The 22,058-nt window shown below is 36.0% G+C and overlaps 2 protein-coding genes across 4 annotated transcripts in view; one reads left to right on the top strand and one right to left on the bottom strand.

Moving 5' to 3' along the window:
• Pglym78 (phosphoglyceromutase 78) overlaps nucleotides 1–2,160 on the top strand; it is a 150,922-nt gene extending 148,762 nt beyond the window's left edge. The window contains exons 7-8 of the mRNA XM_067103570.1: nucleotides 104–225; nucleotides 1,768–2,160. Coding sequence (XP_066959671.1) covers nucleotides 104–225; nucleotides 1,768–1,934 — 289 coding nt within the window. The 3' untranslated portion in view covers nucleotides 1,935–2,160. The remainder of the gene's footprint in view (nucleotides 1–103; nucleotides 226–1,767) is intronic.
• Nucleotides 2,161–2,486: 326 nt separating this feature from the next.
• LOC136838506 (clavesin-2-like) overlaps nucleotides 2,487–22,058 on the bottom strand; it is a 143,422-nt gene continuing 123,850 nt past the window's right edge. For all 3 annotated transcript variants that reach the window (XM_067103567.1, XM_067103569.1, XM_067103568.1), the window contains 5 exons: nucleotides 12,588–13,043; nucleotides 11,720–11,996; nucleotides 10,521–10,695; nucleotides 4,870–4,980; nucleotides 2,487–4,692 (listed from right to left, as the gene is read on the bottom strand). In XM_067103567.1, coding sequence (XP_066959668.1) covers nucleotides 4,183–4,692; nucleotides 4,870–4,980; nucleotides 10,521–10,695; nucleotides 11,720–11,996; nucleotides 12,588–12,750 — 1,236 coding nt within the window. In that variant the 5' untranslated portion in view covers nucleotides 12,751–13,043 and the 3' untranslated portion in view covers nucleotides 2,487–4,182. The remainder of the gene's footprint in view (nucleotides 4,693–4,869; nucleotides 4,981–10,520; nucleotides 10,696–11,719; nucleotides 11,997–12,587; nucleotides 13,044–22,058) is intronic.

Genomic DNA, 22,058 nt, shown 5'->3' with positions numbered 1-22,058 from the left:
TATTAATAATGATGTTAATTCATTATTTTGAACTTCAGCTGGATGTAGTACGGTTACTGGTAAAAATGCTCAATTTTTATTGGTATCCACTTTTTACTTGCAGGACAATTGGAAGGACTTTACCATACTGGAATGACACTATTATTCCTCAGATGAAGGAGGGCAAGAAAATTCTCATTGCTGCTCATGGTAATTCCTTGAGAGGAATTGTTAAACATCTTGACCGTAAGTAACTGTGATGTGTTCTAAAGCCCTTTGTCTTAAGGTGTTTCTAACATGCTAGTTATTGCAATAGGGCAAGTTTATTTTTTTACAGATATGTGATCATAGTATTGCTTATCCCCGAAGGGGGAAAGTGCCATCAGTGCACCTCATGCCGTGCACTGTAGGCATTACTTAAGGATCTTACAGCGTCCCTTTGGCCCTAGCTGCAACCCCTTTCATGCCTATTATTGTACCTCCATTCATAAAAGAGAGATTCTTACTTTCCACCTTCTCCTAACAATTGATTCATAGGCAACTGCGAGGTTTTCCTCCTGTTACACTTTTTAAAAACCCGTTTACTCAGTCTCAGTCTCAGCTTCAGCACTGAATGACCTCATAGATCCCAGGTCTTGGCCTTAGGCCTAATTTTTATTTTCTAATCTGTTCCATAGTATTGCTTTTAAATAGGTTGCAGTGTAGTTTCGTGATTTAAACCCTCATTACTATCGAGTTTATAGCTTATATCTTCGTAGATGTTTTTACATAGACCTTTTCCTGTACACGATTAGAAGTTAAAGGAGTTCTCTCCACTGTCTTCTGTCTTGGGCAGTTTCTGTCAGAACACCTATTAGGTGCACGATTGCCATCCCGCTTTTCATTACCCTGCTGCTTTTGTAGCTACTCTTTCTCAGACCAACTTTTTCCATTCTCTGGATGCCACATCTTTCCCCCAGTTCCTCTTTTGTAATAGAAGCTTCCATGTTTCTGCTGTGTAGTATAGGCTTCGCTCTTTCTACCAGTGGGGAGTTTTTATGTACCAGTTTTCTAGCTATGTCCTTGCTTTATTACTGATTCCTAAACTCCTGCTTCAAGTCCCCAAGATAACAGAAATAATTTACCTCTTCCAAGACCTACCCATATCACAAGAGGATACTGTATTTTCCTGTTTCCCATTTCTCGTTATGTACTGTACAGTATATTAATCATAAAAAATCTAGTATTTTCTGTGATCCTGAGTACTTCATGACATCATTTTTTATAATAATCACTAAGTTCACCCTAACATCTTTCACACAAAAACCACATTGCCACTTTGTTCGTTCTCTTCAAGTTGTCAGCTTTTTTGCTTACATTGATTTTCAGTCCTCTCCTCTTCATTCCACTGTCTCACCTCATGAAAATTTCCACATGTACCTCAAATTCTTTTGTTGACACAATGTCATCTTCCTAAAGCAGCATCACCTCCATTTATTCTTGTTTTTTGCAGTCATTGGTTAGAATTTTAATAACTACTGTTTATTGGTATTTTTAATGTCAGCTTCCAAAGATTTTTTGATATTTTTCAAGATTTGTGTATCATGTCATTGTTTATGGATATAAATGAACATGTGGCCACTACTGATATTACAAGTATGATTTGTTAGCTTAAGTTAATTTGTGTTTTAAGATTTTCTAGATGTTAAGGTTTTGCCATGTGGACAGGATTTTGCAACACATTTTGCTTTAGATATTTTTAGTGTAACAGGAAAATAATTTTCTCAAATTAATTTTCTTTTATAACAGAGATGTCTGATGAAGCAATCATGGGCTTGAATCTTCCCACTGGAATTCCATTCGTATATGAGCTAGATGAAAACTTCAAGCCCATTGTATCAATGAAGTTCCTTGGTGATGAGGAAACCGTAAAGAAAGCCATGGAAGCTGTTGCAGCCCAGGGAAAGGCTAAGTAAATGTGTTAAAACACATTGCAGGTACACAGTTTTATGTTAATGGAAAAGTTAAGTGTTATAATTTTTATACAGAGGAGTTTTAGCTGCAGTTTATTTTCCAGTTACAGTTATTGGTGTCAAATTGAATGAGAAATTGTCCTTATCTTTTGTTTAGCTAGTCATATGTCATAAGACTCCATTCAAGAGAAATGTATGTCATAATTTATTAATATATATAAGAGAAGTATACTGCAGTCTTCATATTCAAAAATCATAATTGTTTTATCTTAATGAGAAAGGTTAATATAGCATGTAGGGCAAGCATGAAGCATTGTTTTACACAGCAAGTATTATATTTTAGGTGATTACTAAAAGTATACTGATTTTTATTGAAAATATACAGATTACTCAACAAAAAGTACAAGACAAGATTTGCCAAAGTAAGAAAATTGTCATTTATATACTATGCTGCTCTGGTACAGTAAAAAGTGAAAGTCAACAGCACTTGTAGGAATTTTAAAAATATATCATAGTACTGTGACGAATAGTTATTGGGTGTAAATGAAACTAGAATACTGAAAAAAGATAATATAATGTAATCCATATCGACATATAAAAAGTATAACTGGAATTCAGTTTTACAGATATTCCTAAAAAATTAAAATTCAGGAAAACCTTAACTGGGATTTCCTGTCCACTTTGTCACAAAAACTAACTTGCTTTACAAGCTTTGCAGATGCACCACTGAGATTTAATAGGAAGTGTATCTGCAAAATATTGACTATTTTAGCTTTATGCTGAAGAGGATATGTCGGTTATGAAAACTTGGGTATGTCGGTACACAGGTAATTCATTTTACTTCCCAAGTCAAGACAAATAAGCAAAGTTGAATAAGCATTATCCCTGTCCAGAGATAAAAGATGTAAGAATAAAATATACATCATGTAAAATTGCTCAAAAGACAAAGAAAAGAAACAGATGGACTCCTTACTAAAAAAAAAAAAAAATCCTAAGGAATTCATTAATGTTTGACTAGTCTTTGGCCTGATTTTAAAACTATTCTTGAGGTAAACAGATACACAGAACTACTGCTTACGGAGATTAGCTTAACTTTCTAATGAAACTTCTGAACAAGGAATTCTTACAATGAAGTCAGTAGAACGTCTCTTCACCTCAAAACACAGACAGTTATCAAATCTATGTGTACTTTACTTTTGTTTGCTTCTGGGACTAAACTAAAAATGTCATGGCCCACTGATACTAAGGATCCTTCAAGTTGAAGGTAATAAGTAATATTTCTTCTCTTTCTCTCCAAAACTGGCTTTTAACAGGCCTCAAAAACATTCTGCAAATGCTTCTGCCAATCGGTACATCATTGTGCTTTAAACCCGTTTTATTAACGAGAGAGACAGTATATTTGTGTTCCCTCAAGCACAAAAGGAAGGCCATTACATCAGTTTGAAATACCAGTACAAAAAATTCCATTAACAAGAAAACCAACAACTTGAGAGGGTTTCTTCTAAAGGTGCTAGTATTCCAATGATGCACTGTACATCAAGTTTCCTGTAGTGCTGATCAATAACATGAATATCCAACAGATGACTGTTTATGGCTAGCACTTGAGGGTTAAAAACTTACTGGGTCCATATTACATCCACGAGTCTGTAATATCTCAAATAATATACCATAGAAGTAAAAGAAATAGTTATCACAGTATATTATGTGCAATTTTCACTTCCTTATTTTGTGCTTCTATTGCTGAAACTAACTTCACACAACATTTACCACACAATTAATATCTCCAGTCTAAGGCAAGAATAACATTGAATTCCCTATCCCATTCAGTGATATTTTGGAGTCCCTTTCACAAGTGATATTTACAGATGTCATATGTAAAGAACACCCAAATACAAGGAATAGTCTCCAAGGAAGACTTCATAGACTAATAGTGGTGAAAACTAATTCTCAAACAGTAGCTGGTACTTGGTAAAGTTATAAAGTCAGATGGCTATACTTAAAAACATCAGCAAAAACAACTGAATATTCAAGATGGACTGTCCTATCCTAGATTTGGCCATTTATCAGTTAACAAATGTGTGGAAATAATACAGTTCCATATATTACAGAAAGGCAAAGATTGCTCTTGTGTCATGCAACAGCACAGTTAAAATAAAGCTGTAATAGACAATGAATGCAATCCTTGTACAGAGAAATGCAATTCAAGGTTTGCAGGTCATAAAAATGCCATTTTAACACCAATTATTCAGAGCTAATGAGCTTTCAGAGCTAGCTCTTCACCTTCTGTGATATTTCCGTTCGCAACTTTATGGGAATCCTTTCTTCCAAACAGTATAGATGAGAGGGTACTTGGTATTATAGGTTCATTTTCAATCTTATTGACTAAAGGTGTATTCTGAGACACACCAGAGGTAGAATTTTTAAAATTCCAAGTTGAGGTCTTTGTGGGAGACTCGTCCGACAAATCTGCTGGCTTGCCAATGCTTTGATTATCTGAAGGAGATGAAGATGCTGGTGTACTTGAGTCACTGAAGTTAGCATTTACAGATACTGGACTGGATGGGGACTGTAGATCATTGGTAGGTTTTCTACTTGGCAGTACTTTATTGTTAACTTGTGGCTTATTTGGAGAGTAGTTAAGCATTGTGGTTGCCCAAGTGTGTGGGTGATATTCTCCTCCCTCTCCCCCTAATTCTGCTGGTAACAGTCTTGGTGGCACTTGTGCATGTAGTGTTGCCAGATTGTTTCCATGAAAATGTATCTGAAAATAAGATAACTCATAATGGCTTCAAGTTTAGTTACTAGGTAACTTACCCTTATACATATATTTGCAAGAAGCTACAAAATTAATTAGCATTACATCTTTTACATGTAAAATAGGATACTGAGGAGAAAAAGTCATTACAACAACAACAATTAATATAAATTATGGACTAACCCTTGAGCGCAGCTTTTCTTTCATGAAGGGTCGAGCTAAGCCAAGAGCTGCTTCAACATACCAGGGTTGATTGACAAGATGCATAGAGCATAAACGCAGAGGAAAAGCATCCTAAAGAAAGAAAATTTAATATTTTGATTAATTCTGACAAACTTCATACTACTACTAATATTAATTCAGTAATTACTAATAGTAATTTTGTAATTACTGTAACGGTCTCTTCCAGACCCTTAACAAGGTTGCACTGCTGGATTTGTTCTTTCCTGAAAATTAAAAATTGGAGCAAGACCATGAAGAAGTTTGGCAGCTAGATATGAACTGATTGCATGAATCACTATATTGAAGCTCTGATATTTCATCTCATCTTCCATGACTGGAGGAATGAAAATGAATCCTCACAGTATAAAACTGAATGTAAAAAAAAATTGTCTGGTTTAGATGCAGGAGTAAAAGATCAGCTCATCCAATTTTGTATACAAAATTGGAATAAAGAACTGTTTACATACATGGCTCAAGGAATTCCAGCCTCGGACATGAAAAAAAGTTACCCTGGCTGAATAAGTTCTTGACAAGTGGTTTACTGCACAACTTCACAAAGGGAAGGCCATCTCAACCTCTCTTCACAGAGAAGGCAAAAGATGTTTTATTAAGAAACGAGGATCAGCTTATCATGAATTCAGGCAACTTGACATCTGTGGCAAATCCAGTCTACCACTGCTAAAGATGCAGAATGTTACAGTAAAACCTTCATGTTGCACATGCTTGAACTCAGTCAAATTTATGATGTTGAGATGTGTCTATTTTATTTGGGCATACTTGAAAGAACTGGTACGAGCAGGAAAAAGACTGCTAATGTTTGGGTGTTTGTGTGCACAAAAGGCTCAGGTACAGTGAGCAAGGGAAGGCCTGCAACTGCAGCAGCCACTACTTGCATGATTCCATCGCTACTTCATTCTACCTACAAAACCTACCTTGAAGAATGAGTCTAACTAAAACCTCCAGAGTTGTCCTCTAATGAAGACAAGTGTCATGAACTGCTGTGAAATGTTCTGTACTAAGACAGTTCACACTAGTGAACTGGAAAATGGAAACATTTTTATAATTTTCTGGCCAGCATATATTGTTTATTTGCTTCTGGCCAAGAATATCATGTCCCATAGTAGGTCTAGTGTATAATAGGTTACCAATACAAAAGATTAATGGTCTAGTACTTGTACCAGGAGGACAGTTATGTAGGTGCCCTCATAGCAGGCTCACAAGGCAGGATCCCTGCAGAGGGGTAGCACTGTCAGTGCACTGTAGGCAGTACTTAAGGTTCTTTGCAGTGTGCCTTCGGCCCCTAGCTGCAACCTCTTTCATTCCTTTTACTGTACCTCCATTCATATTCTCTTTTCTTCCATCTGACTTTCCACCCTCTCCTAATAATTGTTTCATAGTGCAACTGCGAGGTTTTCCTCCTGTTACACCAGTAAAACCTTCTTACTGTCAATTTCCGTTTCAGTGCTGAATAACGTCATAGGTCCCAGCGCTTGGCCTTTGGCCTAAATCCTATATTCATTCATTCATTCACAAAGCAGGATGATGTGATCTAAGAGGAGACATATGAGCTAATCATTTTGAGGTGCTGGTGATCAAAATTAAGAGGAGGAAGAAATGCAGTCACTAGGAAGACTGCATCAGTAGCATTTGGGTCTGTATATTAGTTTGCTGGGGGATGTTTTAATTTTAACAGCCAAGAATTCATGCAGTACGTATGATGTGACTATCCCTTAAAAAGGTTACCGTGTATGACCTCTTAAGGAATCTGCAAAAAGACTTGTTCCTCTGTAACCTTCACATGATCCACTTTGCTTGCAGTGACCCCTGAACCCCTTACTTCAGACCCCTAAAACTTCAAGATTCTAGTGCAAAGTCTTATCTCCATGTTCAATGACCCTACGCCACAGACTGATAACCCCAACCTTTTAGAGGTTGATCCGCGGTACCAAGAGCATTTACCAGGCCTTTCTACTGCACTGGATCCCTTGCAACTGTAACCTCAGTCTCCAAGTAACTTAATACATAAGTAAGTAGTAAATAAAAAAGTGCCACAGATGAGAAGTTGAAGTGTTACCTTATAGTTTTGAGATGAAGTAGGTGGTAAAGTTCTGATCTTATGTTGGAACACTTTATTTTAAAAAGATAACACCCTGATTATATAACTGATAGCAATGGCAGTTTACAGATATTTTGGTTGCTTTCTAGTGCTGATATAGCATTGATAAATTAAGGTTCACTTACACTTTCTGAAGACAAAATTATACTTTCCACTTACTGAAACAATGAATGATGAACAATTTTAACTTAGTTTGCAGCTGAAAGGATTATTGCCAATCTTGAATACAATAATTACTCTGATTTAATTGAACTGAAAAGGTTCATGAGAAAATTTATGGTAGTGCTATGCCAAATCGGTTTCTGATTAATTCGTGCTCATCTTGAAAACCTGACAAAAAAACAGCCGATTTGATGGGGGTACTGAAAAACTGTTATAAGATATTGAAGATTAATCTTAGTATGTACATAAAAGTGTTACAAGATTTTCCCTTATGTGAAAAAATGCTATAAGATATTTAAGATTAATCTACTAAAAACATTTGACTAAACATATTTCGTCACATTTAATCTGTTTGTAAATAATATGATTATTTTATACAGGGTTAACTTGTGTCCTTTAGTAGAATTATAAAGGTATTTATGGATGTTGAGAATGCTGTAAAGCGCAAGATATGTGCTTGACCCACAGGTTTTCATTAGGATATTTCTCAAAATCTTGTTCCTTCTCATTACCTAATCACTATGAAAAATTAGGAAATTTGATTACAGCACCAAAAGTTGTCAACGAAGGATCAACAAAGAATTCTCCGATTCAACTTTGACTAATGCATTAGAATTAAACTTTGGAAAAAAAAGCTAATTTCTCTTGGCATATGATACTAACTTAAATACAGTATATGGAATAATAATTAATAATCAGTAACAGGAAGTCAGAAATGGGGGGTCATGGAATTGAAATAACCAGTTATTCTTGTATTTTCAGTTATAATCCTCCAATTTCAATGCAAAACGTAAATTACAAATCTCAAGTTCATTCTTGCAAGATGAATTTTTCACTGTTTGGATGATTGCTAATCCTTTCAGCTACAGTTAATTTTAAATGTCACTGCTGTATTAAGTTTTGTGGAATACCTGATCAAAAAGTGTTGGATTTACACAGATTCGGAACAATTAAATCCAGTACCAAATCCGATGCTTTTCTGTAGTTTAAAAGTTCAATGTACTTCAACTCGGTTGTCCTGCCTTGCATTTTATCTGGATGCCTCAACTACACTGGAACCTTTGTACATTACCCCAGTCTTTTTTAAAACATTAAATTAATCTGATTATGACAACACAGAAGTGACTCAAATCCAGTATTGCAAAAGAAGATCCAAGAAAATAGCAACTTGAGTACTCTAGTTCACTTTCCAAAATACTGTAATGAATTCGCTGCTGCAACAAATTTTGTTTCAGCATATACACATGATTGATTGCCTTTTTATGCTCTGGTTCAATGTAGGAAGCAAGAGATCCCTCTTAGCAGTCATAAAGGTGGGCGAGATCCATATATCCTTATCTACCCCTTTTTTTTGGCATGATGCTTTTTTTTTTTTATTTAGAATAAATCAAGAGGTTTTATATATCTTAAACCAAAAATTTTGAAAAGATGTTTTTGTACCATACACAAGCCTTTGCCTCAGATTGTTACATTTGAAGTACCATAAATGGCAGCTCCCCCAAGTTCCCTGTAGAGGTTTGTCATGGGGTGGATGTTGTCATCATACAAATTCTTGTTGTACTACTTTGAAGCAATGAGAATTAATTGTGATTATTGGATGCATTCATATCCAACATGATGTCAAGCAACTGAATAGAGTAAAAACTAAATTAATTTTTTTATTTAGAATAAATCAAGAGGTTTTGTATATCTTAAACCAAAAATTTTGAAAAGATGTTTTTGTACCACGCACAAGCCTTTGCCTCAGATGGTTACACTTAAAGTACCATAAATGGCAGCTCCCCCAAGTTCCCTGTAGAGGTTTGTCATGGGGTGGATGCTGTCATCATACAAATTCTTGTTGTACTATTTTGAAGCAATGAGAATTAATTGGGATTATTGAATGCACTCATATCCAACATGTCAAGCAACTGACTAGAGTAAAAACTAAATTTATACCATCTCAAGGGGAATAGGTCCATAAAAGAGAGCTGTATGTATGAAACATCCCCTTTAGTTTTGGACAAAGTATGGTTATAAAAGGTGGGGGAAGGATGAAGATGGAAATCAAAACATTATTCCCAGGAAGATGATCAGAAAGCAGGTGTGAGAAAAACATAACTTGCCTGATCTGCTAAAGACACTGAAAGCTAGTGGTTACAGATCCAAAGTTAGATTGGGTGATCATCTAGGTAAGATCTCATAAAAGTATGAAAAATCAGTTACTGGACATGAGGAGGTATCAGAAAAAGGCTCACTACAGAAGCAGAAAATGAGCTAGGATCTAGAAATGAATGACAAAACTTCATGGATGGAATTATCACAAAACTCCTCTGGTTTGAGAATTTTGGCACTGGAAGAATTAACTGTCAGTGGGTGGGTCAGCAGCTTAAACAAGATTATAGTATGTGAGGGTAGTGGTCAGAGGTGTGTCAAGCAAGTTCAGCAAAATAGTATGAAGGATAGCCTGAGGCATAGCCAAAAAAAAAAGGGGAGATAGAGTGAGTGATAGTCCCATATAAAAAAATCTAAAAAGGAAGGAAAACTTTATTATCTCCACAAGAGTGAAAGACAGTTCAAGCACAGTCACCCTTACAAGTGGTTGTAAACAAATCTCTGCTTTCCATGGCACAACCCATGAGTTGTTAGTTAAAATTATCACAAATCTAAGACACCCTGCAAGGTTCTGTTTAACTAGGAACATATTTGTTTTTTGCACTGACTGCAAAGAAAGCCTGGTCATTTCCTCAAATGTGACAACACATGAAAAAACACTGATAGAAACACAAAAAGTAATGACAAAAGGTAATTTTTAATTCTTGGGAAAAACTGCCCACTTAGTTTACTCAGACAAATTAAAATTTCTTCATACACAAATGAAAGGAAACAGTTATGGTCACTAACTTAATTGATGCAACAAGATACATGACATGATGTATAAATAAGAACAGGGTTTTGAAAGCAAATAACTACAGTAGTGTGAAGCAAATCTAAGATCATCCCAAAATCAGCACACACGAGAAAAAACTAACAAAGAGGCAGTAAACACCACTAAGTATGCAAGAATAAGGAACACCTAAACATATGACAGTATGACCCTGCCTTTCCTGAGATGAACCTTTATTCCCTAGGGGTGCAGGTATGTCTTATTATCCCCTTTCCATAAAGGCTACATAAGAAATTAGTTTGCCTATAATACATACATTCATAAACCAATAAATGCTTACATAATGACAAGTTGTCTACTAATGTTCTTATTCTCTCAGCAACACCTTAAAACTACAGTCTAATTTAGATCAGAGTTAAACTCTGTTATTAAACTGTGCTGTACAATAAATGCATAAAACATACATACCTGCAGACCATCAAGCATTAGCCTTAATAACTTTGGAGAAAGACTGGTAGTTAAACGAGCTGGAAAGTTGGACCAGTCCAAGATGACAACAACCCCTGCTGCCTGCACTGCCTCTTCTTCAACAAGGCGCTCTAGGGTCAACAAGACAGCTTGGTACACAATACGCACATCATACCTGGAAAATGATTGTACCTCATAATTCCAATATAATTAATAAAATAAAGTTGCATCTTATCTGAGTTTATCTTAATGTGTACATTGCTATCAAAAGTTGCATTTACAGGTTTCAAACTTACCTACTGTACATTATCACCAATTGTATGGTAGACTATCACAAAATTAATGGAGGATCAGAAAGTCACTGTAATTTAAGGTTTGTAATCTTGCATATTAATATTTAGAAATAGTTTTCTGGGAAGCTGAAACAAAATGGAACTTTTCATTCCACAAATGAAGTTACAAGAACTTTCAAAGCATGCTACGTCACATAAAGGACTCTAGTTGATGAAAACACTACAGAATTAAAGTTAAACATTACATAACCTTTTATATATATGCAAGTATGGGATTTGAGCTTTAAAGAGAGGCACTTTCAGTGCTGCCAGCTGGAAAAGGAACACTGAAAATGAAAATGTGCCCAACTAAAAGGAAAGATGTTTCCTAATTAGTCCAAATTATAAAGCATATTTGAAAGTTTTGACAACTGAAGTGAAATTAAAAACTCAGATGCAAATAGAGTTGCATTAGCACTTACATTTTACATCAGATTACAGTATTTACAAATTGCTTGTTGTTCCTTAAGTTCCTGAGGGGTCTCTTAATCTCTGCTGCCAATGTTTTCAATTGGTACCCCTATCCTTCCAAAAGCCTCCAATTCATACCAATGTTTGTCATTAAGGTTTTTAAAATACAGTGTTGAGATTTGTGAAGAACCTAAATGAATTCATCCAAGATTTTTGAACTTGGCCTACTCTAAGCATAAAGTAATGCGTGATACAAGACACAAAATGCCATTTCTGTTTCTAAACCCATTACAGTATTCTAAGTTTGTACTGACAAACAGTGATAACTGCACAGTCTACACTGTAGTAGCAAAGATTTTAAGAAGTATTTTTACTTGAGATGCAATATATAAGTACAAAACAATATGTATCAAACATTAATTCTTAAACTAAATTATAATAAGGACAAAAACCTACCTGGAATGGTCCCAGTTACTGGCCAACAAGATAATGATTGGACGTCCACAGGGATCTCTTTCAGAAAGCACTCCAGGAAGACCATCCAGGAGAGCCATCTGGATAGCACTTTCACCTCCATTCTCATTTCTACTTCCTGTGTTCAGACCACGGAACAGCTCACGATGTTGTTGACGATACTCAAAGTACCGACACAGAAGGAGAAAAGCATCTCCTACTCTGAATTTTTTTGCTCGCAGGAACCTTAGCAAAAATGGAGGATCTGTCCGAAGAAATGCTGAAAATATGGGGATCTTAATTAGTAGAAAAAAATAATGGCTTACTAAACCACCAACCAGTTTTGAAAAATAGACATATTAACAAAATACAGTTTAGCATTTACAAAATAAAAATTTTATTTAATGGAACTGCTACGTCATATCTAATCTTACTTTCAAATATTCCAGTGCTGTTGTTGATCACCTATAATTTTAAAAAGTTGTACATTTATATCTAGGGTCAAAAACTAAATACCAATGTTATGTCCTTATACTGTACAATTATTACATAAGCTGGCATAAGTAATTAGATAAAGATAAGAAGGATTCAGAATTCTAGTACTGTGCACTCTGCTGACATTGCAAAACAACTCAATATTTTGGGTGAAAACGGCAGCTCTATAATTTAGGTGCAGCATTGCAGTACTTTGGGAAATGTAAAACTAATTCAGTTCTTGTTAAAATCATAAACCAGATTTTACTGTAAAGCACATGCAATTACATGTGTTGGAAGGTTGTAAAATACGACCTCACAATCTACAATATAACATCTAGTAAAGTTGTGAAATACTACCTTACAAAATACATTATTATAAATCACCAGTACTCACCTACATCTGGCCTGGTGGGTAAAAGTGCCAAAAGCTGTTGTACAGCATGTGTTTTGTCAGGTACGGGAGGAAAACCGTTCTTCTCTCTTTCTATGTGATCATCAAAACTGAACGACTTGGATAATGGGCGGCCCCAGGGACCTGTGATGTCATATACATCCATACTTGGGGGAGCAGACTTAAGCCTCCCCCTTAGAGCTGCTCGGAGCAGCTTGGGACACTTTATGTGTATTCACAAATCCAAACCAAGAGGATTAGATTGTATCTTCACGGGAAACCAAGAGTGATCTTGATTACTCTGGGTTCCTCGTTTCTGGTGTCATTTATGGGAAGGACGCCAGCAGGAAGTAAAATTTATTTTACTTTAGGTTAATGACGTCATAATGACGGTAGAATGCAGCTTGTGATTGGTAATCAGACAATATAGTTTTAACTGGCGAACCAACGGTACACAACCTGCAAAAAAAAAAAAAAAAATCATCAGCAGAGTGAAGAAATCCGTATCTCTATACCTACAGTAGTTTGTTAAAAAAATTGTTTATAAACAACTCTCATAAAAAAGTAGTTCTTATAATACAAAATATTCACTTAACAGGTAATAAGTTGAATTTCCTGTAAAATATAATTAGGAAACATTATACAGTAATGCAAATGTGTGAAAAACATTAGCTTGATACTATTACGTATGCAACCACAATGCTGCCAGAACCTTCACCACTGTTACCAAATGCTATCTACATTATAAACACGGATATTCTCTCTCTCTCTCTCGGAAAAGTTTACTCATACATGTCTCATCGAAATCAATTAAATCTTCCTGTAGTTTTGGTTAATAAAATAAGCAAACAATGGAAACCTCAAGAAGCAAGATAGAGTTTCTTATCGAGTATCAAACTTCTACCAAGAAAATTGGCCAACTCAAATTACCAATGAAAGTGCCCATCAGAAACATGTTTAATAAATTAGGAGGAAAAATATACGCCTGAAGAACTTCAATTTAACTGTTCAATTTATTTAGGTTTTGTACCAAACTTCAACATCAATTTAGCAAGCTGTTACATACAAATTTTTACGATTATACGAGAAATGCCACAGCAGATTTTTTCATATCTGAATTTCATACTAACTCATTCGCTAGTGGTCTGGTTTAACGTTTGAATTTTATAATAATCGACACTATCATAATAAAAAGTAATTCATTTTCAAGTGACAGAGTCTCGACCTGTTTACGGAATCTGAAGAGATCCTCAGCTACATAGAAATCTCGAAGATAATGGATCTACTAGCATGGTAATAAAAAATCCACCAGTTTTTCAGGAATGGTTTAAAAATTTCCTAGTAAAGATCGTAGATCGACTCCAGATTTTAACGTCAGGATATTTCTTGAGAAATAAGTCATTAGTATTTTAAAGAAATAAGGTGTGTGAAAGTAAATTTCAAATGTACTCTTTCATTTCCGATTTTCCGCCACCACCATTAAAATTATCGTTTATACTGTCCATAAATTCTTGTGAAATATGCCAGAGTGCAGTAACTTTCATCATTAACTTTCCACAGAACTAAATGCATACACGTAACAAACAAAAATCGGTAACATCATGCATGAACGAAATAACCAGGAAATTAGCTGAAATTTATCCTGAAATAAAATTACAAGTAAGGATACAGGGTCAATGCCCTTCAGCCTAGCATTCCAGTCTTGCTCCACCCTTAAAAATATTGGGTGGCAAAGATTTTTTGCCATCTCTGGACCGGGATGCGAGGACAATGTAACTTTTATTGTAGTTACCCATATTGTATAGCTGTTGACTTCCTCGCTGTGTCATCAAATTGTATTTATAGAAAACGTACATACAATAAAATATGGGTAAACGAATCATAGTACTTCACTAAGTATACCTTAGTTTAACCGGACCACTGAGCTGATTAACAGCTATCCTAGGGCTGCCCCGAAGGATTAGACTTATTTTCCGTGGCTAAGAACCAACTGGTTACCAGCAACGGACCTACAACTTATTGTGAACTGAACCACATTATACCTGAGAAATGAATTCCTATCACCAGAAATAATTTCCCCTAATCCTTCACTGGCCGGCCGGAGAATCGAACGCGGGCCTAGGAGAGTGCTAGGCGAGTACGATATCGACCCATCCCGTAAAGAACTATAGTACTTCATAATATTAACAAAGCTATTTGATGTTTTACAACAGCCTTGTGAAATGAGATTATGTTATGAGAATAAGTGAGCCATTTTCTTTAATGATGACAGGGGAAATGCTAAAAAAGTATAAAAGGAAAACTAGAATACAGTGTCGCAATTCTAGGAGCTGTCTCCTTTTTGTTACGTTTACTGACATCTAAACAAATTGCTAACAGAAGTTCTTGATGGAAATATAAAATAAACCGAACAATGGGGGTTTTCTATTGTCTAATTACCAAGTATGGTTTTGACATAGGTCAAACCTATGTGCACCTAACTCAGTAAGATTAGCAGGGGGACTGCTACACTATATTTATAAGCACGGTGAACAAATACCTCAGTCACTGGACATTCTGAAACAAGGCAACCAACCGATGATAAATACCCAAACAGGACAATTACCGACGACTGTTTACATCATCCTGCTGACTGTACGTCAATATTCCAGCAACAAAGAAAGAAAACAGCAAAACCATGTGACATCAATCTATGTCGACAGAAAAATCCATACGAACAAAGCCTAACTTTTTTTTTTTTAGCAATGTTTGATGATATTTCACTATTGCCACCTTTCTGTGCCTTTCAAACAGTCTTGGTCTTCATATATGTGTCCACAACCCCTGACTAATCTACTTATTTAGTCTACTCTGCTATGCAACTAAAGTGAAGCTGGCTGCTAATAGGCGAAAACTGATAGAAAGCGATAAGGTCTTCGTCTACACATTGCTATCTGACTGTCCAACAGATACGCCTGGACTCAATTTAAACACGACCAACAGTAAATCTCTGGAATGAAGGAAAGTGGTCGACGACGGGGTAATAATGAAAGGAAGAACTAGAAATAGTTAGACAAGAAATGAAAGAAGTAATGGAAAGGAAGGGCTTAATATCAAGGCCACCGAGAGAACTAATATCCAGGAAGAGCGAGAATGACAAGATAAGTGGCAAGTGGCTGAGTAGGGAGGACGAAGGGGGAGGGAGTTGTTCAGCGCATTGCTGATGGACCTTCTCCGTAGGTATATGAGGAAACTAGTAGATATCGTGGTAGTTTTAATGCACAGGGGTCATCCACAATTCAGCAGTTGAAAGTATGAAAGTGGCTGTGACATTTTACTGTTTTTCACTTGTGTAAAACCCCTTGTTTGGGGGAAAGGCTTAATGTTAGAATATACAGAATAACAGGGAAAATTTTAATATCTTTTCTCGCCGCTTTCTAAACCCAATCTCTCTCTCTCTCTTTTTTTTAATCAAAATGCCAACATCATTTCTCTTTTCTTTCTCTCAACTTCCTTCCCGACTTCTTTTAACAGCAAAGGAAATGGCGACAGTAACAAGTTCACCGAAAAACGTGGTTTTAACGCAAAATTCTAAGTTAAATGTTTACATGTTTGCGGTTGCAGAGATGACTGTACGAAGACCACACATAATGTAACGGAAATCCAGATTTGAATACATTAGACATTTGAAGCTTTGCTTTTAGACATTCACCACATATCAGATGGACCAAAATTTCTCAATCTGCACACGAAACAAAAAAATTTTTCTAAAAGCACTGAAAGCAAAATGAATATGAATTCAGTAATATACAGATATAGCAAGAACACATCATCACTCTTTCCCAGGTTGTATGCCGCAGAAAACTTTAAATAATTTTATCTGATCACATCGTATTTACGGACTAGAGCTCGCTGGGTGTTCACCAGTGATTAATGGCTGCAGGTATGATTGTTTTATTTTTTTTTTCCTACGCCACTCTTTCATCTTCTATAATACAAATTAACCAGAAAAAAAATTTTCAACCAAATTATTCTGCGGAATGAAATAGGCACTTAGCCGTGGAACGTTTGCTCGGGAACGTACTGTTTGCAAGCACTACCCAGATCAAGGTTTTAAGCACCTTGCTGTTTGCAGAATAACATTCAAGATAAGAGAGAGAGAGAGAGAGAGAGAGAGAGAGAGAGAGAGAGAGAGAGAGAGAGAGAGAGAGTCTTCGGTAGTGAGTAATGAACACACTCTTACTTTTCAGACGGTGCAACTAATTCAGATTCAACTGAAAATACCCATACGAAAATAGGCATATCTGTTACTACTAAAAGCTTCGAGGAATGTTAGTCTATGTACATGACATTAACTTAAGCCATATTCGTGAGAGCAAATAAATGACCCTGGGGAACCTCCCTCGCGTGGCTGACATGACAAGAGCCCTCGACGTAGCGAATGGTCATAAAAACGAGAGCTTTACGACGGGCATTTTCCGCAAGGCAATTATTCAAAGAAATAATCCTATAATAGCATGCGTATATTTCATATTTAATGGTCGCATCGAATGCCTCCAGAGCCTATCTTTCTGGCGATGACAATCATTATCTGCTCCATTAAATCTCCATTTCGCGACGGGGGCAAACCGCGATATTGGGAGGGAAATGGAAATTGAACGAAATAAATAATCGATATCCGCAGCTGGGTCAGACGGGATTAAAAAACGAACGGTTCTGAAAAGTAGATGGTGGGTAAAATCCCGCTTCTTCATTTGTTTTTTATTCCCTAAGACCTCATTTTTGTCCTGCTGATCTCCCCTATGAGAGGTTTTTCGATATTCTTACTCACAACTCAGTAGCCTATTCGTAATATATTTTATTCCAAAAAACTTCGTAATCAATCGATTTTTAAAAGAGCTTTACAGTGCCTTCCTTTTCGACCTTGAACTTCCCTGATCACCGGTATACGTAAAACCATTCGCCCTCATCTTTGTCTACAAATTATAATCATTACGTCGTCTCTCCTCGTGTAATTGAAGGGTACGCTTTCTTTTCAAGTAATTTCAAGCTAAACTGGCAACCAAAAGTTTGGGTCACTTTCTTCTTCCCTAAACGACCGTAGACGATAGAAAGTCCACTGGATCTATATGTAGGGGTTTAGAACAATGCAGCCTGGCGCATCCGCAACAAAACGAGGAAATCCGCTCTAAAAACGGCGAGCGTAGCTCCAATTTAGTCGTCAAGGGAAACTACTTGACGCATGCGCAGAGCTTTCGTTACGCTACGACACGCTACAGTTAACTGATGCTAGTTACCGCTCTTTCTTTCCCTCAATCTTTCATTATCATTATACCTGCAGTCTGTCTCATTATCAGAGACATTTGTATAAACTAAGAAAAAGAAGAAATATAAGATGCAAAAATTCCCATAACCTTGACACTGTATGCCTGGGGGGAGGGGAAGAGAGAGAGAAAAGATATTATATATACTGAATATTTCAAAAATCCTGTGTAATTTACAACGAATCAGTGTTGATCTTTGTATTGAGGTGTTTCACGGCTGAAGACCGCCTTGAGATTATTTACTACTGTTAAACTTGAGAGTTGGGCTTTAGCGCTCTCTCTCTCCCTTCCGCCCTGAAATTTCTAGGGCCGTGATATCTTTAATGTTTTTAAAATTATTTATAATCGAAGAACTGTCCAAAAATATCCAGGACAATGCTTGTTTTCCTTATGCGGTTTAATTTTTCTTGTTTTTGCTTGCACCACATATGAATGACCAGTTTCTGTTGACTTTCATTTGATAGTTAACGCAACTCGGTAAGTTAGGTTGAAATTGTCTATTAAGTATTTTCTAAATTTTCAGAGGGGTAAGAGATTCACCTGGCAAAATTTTTCATAAGTTTTAATTACACTCACAATACGTCACACGTGCCAGCCAGATAACTGGACTTTTTGCTTAAGAGAGGAGCGAGTGACACAATCTTTCCCAATTTGGTTTTCAAGTAATCCTGCTAAAAATTGATCAGAATGAACTCTGGACTATGTTGAATAAAACTCTGCCTGAGGACGTCTACTTTACTCTTAATGGTCAATCTTAACTCCCACTTTTGGCAAGGACAAATCAGGTCAATTTTGCTGACCTTTTCATAAGGCTATCCTCTAACTAAGCTTCCTTTCCCACATCTTGGAGGTTTGTTGTACTGCAGCTTCAATTTAATTGATCCCATGACTCATCATTTTAAACTATCAACATCTCTCTCTCTCTCTCTTTCATAACCCGACACAGGGAATCTCATACTTATTCATTTTATAACAGATATGAGTATATATATATAGTATCTAAGTGATTGTCATATATAATATATATATTTTAAGAAGAGTTTCAGTCTGACATATATATATATATAAGAATTTGTGCATATATTTTTATAAAAAAGGATCATAAAACAAAGTAGATATTTTTATTCATGAAGTTGACTGATTAATGACATCCATCCAATAATTTTGACATGAACTTATTTTTTTATCCTATGTTATGAGTAATGATAATGATTGAGACATGTCTATACAACTAGTTTGGCAGAGAGATCCAGAAGAACTAATGATTCTGGCTCTTAGATTGAGAGTAAATCTTCCACCGTGTTCTTATAAAATCCTATTTGAAACCAAATCTACTTGACGAAAGAGCAAAGAGACAGAAGTCCAGCAAAGACTTGTTTCCATTTCAAGAGAGAGAGTTGAGATAAGAGAGAATGCTAATCTTTTGCGTTAATGAATGCCGACAAGTTGGAAATAATAAATAGACCTCATCCAGTTTTTTTCGAGCCGAGTGATTTCACGTTGTTTAAACCAAGTCACTCGGCTATTGAGAGAGAATCTGTCTCAGATAATGTCACCATGTTTTGCAAGGGTCCTCAAAACGTTTTGCTGGGTAAACAAATCTCCTTTTCTCCTTGGTCCGTCTCAAAATGCTTTAATGAATCCCTGGGACAATCATCTATCAAAGGTGACTTTTCCTCCCAAGCCCTTCTTTAATGACATAAAATATAATTGTTTCACGTGTTGCTGGAAATTCAATCTGCAAAGGTTCGTTCATTTGAAAGAGACCAGTTAGTTTGGTTCCTCTCTCTCATTCTTAAAGAGAGATTAATTTTAACGTGAGAGAGTGAGTCTTTAGCATTAATTTTGAGATCTGAAATGTAGTAAATGATTGGTTTGAAAGATGTGGTTTCTGAGGGAAAGAAATAATAACCCTGACAAAATGTCTAACCTATCAACAAAAAGGTTCCTAATTACTTTATTGAAGATGTTGCAAAACCCATTAGGGATCTAGAAGAAGAGAGGCGAACAAAAAGTTGGTTTGTATTTAGAGATTAGGAGGGGGTATATAATTTGCAACGTTTTATATACCTGTGAGTTTGTGGTACTGCCGGCGAAACTGGCAAATCATGTATGCAGAGCGAAGCAAACATCTGCAGAAAATATCATTATATCTCAGACGTCGGCATTCCCAAACATTAGTTGGGAAAATGATCACAGAATCCAGACAGGCGAAAATATGAATTTTATCAGAACACCAACAAAACATCTTAGACTGGTTGTGGAATTTTAGCCTTCTTAACTTGCGTGATTCAAATTAATGGTTTGGAACACCGGCAATGGCTGTGAAACAGTGTGTCTAGACAAACCGTACTCCATGTTTAGTCGAAGAAACGCAAGAGAACACACGAAAACGGACACCTAGAAGAAGGGAGAGAAACCAAGATCACGAGGGGTTCTCATCAGGAGGACTTATCGATTTATTATTTAAAAGTACCCAGTCTCTGATATAAATCAGCTGGACTCTGCGTCTGCTCATTGTAAAAATGAAATGTGGACTGTTTGTCCAAGAAAGCTTGTAACTTTTGGAATAAAAACTCCTCAGATACCATCCATTCAGTGAAAAGGTTTATAATGATAATAAATATATATATATAAGAGAAACCATACCGATAGAGAGAGAGAGATAGAGAGAGATATATAGAGAGAGAGAGAGAGAGAGATAGAGGGTGAGAGAGAATGTGTATGTAATACAAATAGCCAAATGCTCGCTTAAAACTCACGATTTTGAGCAGGTTTTTGGTAATGCATTTTTTATGTAAAAGGCAAAGTATCATTAAATGGATAGAAATTGAAGAGAGAGTGAACCTGATCGCGGGAAGCGAGACCTAAAGAGATTCAGGGGACGGGCATTTGTCCGATTTTGACCAAGAAGCTAAGGCTTTCCTGCAATACATATACGATGGTTTTCAGAAATATTTATTCGAGCTTGAATAGAAATCCTCACCATCGAGCCAAGTGGGCAATCCCATTTTATTTTTTTAGGCTGTGAAATTCCTCTAGGAAGAATGCTACTGGTCCTTTTACCAGAATGTAAGTCTATTAGCCACAATGCCTCTTTAACACCTTCCCAGGCCTTCCGCTGAAAGGGAAATGAAGTAACTACGAAGCCAAAGTTTTCAAACGGAAACCCCAGTTGCCTTGAACTTATAGAAAGGGAGAGTTGAACCCGAAATGTTCACAAAGAATACGTTTGCGGAGTGTAACCAATGAGAGGATAAAAGTCTTCACCTCTGCCTTGAAGGGACTCTTTTCAGATATATTTATTAGAGCTGAATAGACCCATTCTCACCATCGTAGTCAAGTGGGCAATCATTTTATTGATTTTTAAAGAAGGAAGTACAGAATATTGGTCACTTTTACCAAAACATATGTAAAAAGGACAATCCATAAATTGTTCTTAAAAATTTATCTATTTTTTTCTGAGTTACTAAGATGAAAGATTTCAATATCATTTCGTGGAAATTGACTAACGATATTTTATAACAAAATGACCCGGACCACGAAGGATGCAAAGTCTTTCAAAAAATCGTGATTATACACGAGATTAAAATTATCATATGTGTCAGAAAAGGACCAGCAGATTTACATACCACTACTCTTGTGCACCATGTGAACAAGTGCTTATCACGATGGTTAGTATGTTCTGGTGAGCCTGACGTTAAACGAAAATCTTGGTATAAATGAATTTATAGCTGAAGATAATTAATTAAGTTCTCAAAGTGGAGGTCTGCAAATGTATCCTGTGAATATGGAACTGGGCGATTAAACTTTTATCTTTCTTACAACAACTTCATGAATCCATTTGATACGTGGCTGGTAAGTTTGGAATCACAAAAAGCTGAAAATTACTAGTGTATTAAGAGGCTTGAAAATATTAGTTTCATGGATGGAAAAGGGAGATAGATTTTGCTTATAATATTATATCAGTAATTGACTCTGAAGGTCTGATTTGGAGCAGTTAATGATTAAGATATTTCTGCTGATTTGGGAAACATATAAATTTAACACCTCAATATACCAATGTGTTGCTTATAAAATGGCAGGATTTAGATGCTGAAAAACAATGGAAAATAGGATATGGAATATATGATCCTTTATCTATTGGTACTAAACTATTTGAACAATTAAG

The sequence above is a fragment of the Macrobrachium rosenbergii genome, chromosome 5, assembly GCF_040412425.1.
Source record: "Macrobrachium rosenbergii isolate ZJJX-2024 chromosome 5, ASM4041242v1, whole genome shotgun sequence".
In the NCBI taxonomy this organism is placed as follows: Eukaryota; Metazoa; Arthropoda; class Malacostraca; order Decapoda; family Palaemonidae; genus Macrobrachium; species Macrobrachium rosenbergii.
Note: the sequence above shows the minus strand (reverse complement) of the source record. Positions and strands in the feature narration are given on the sequence as shown.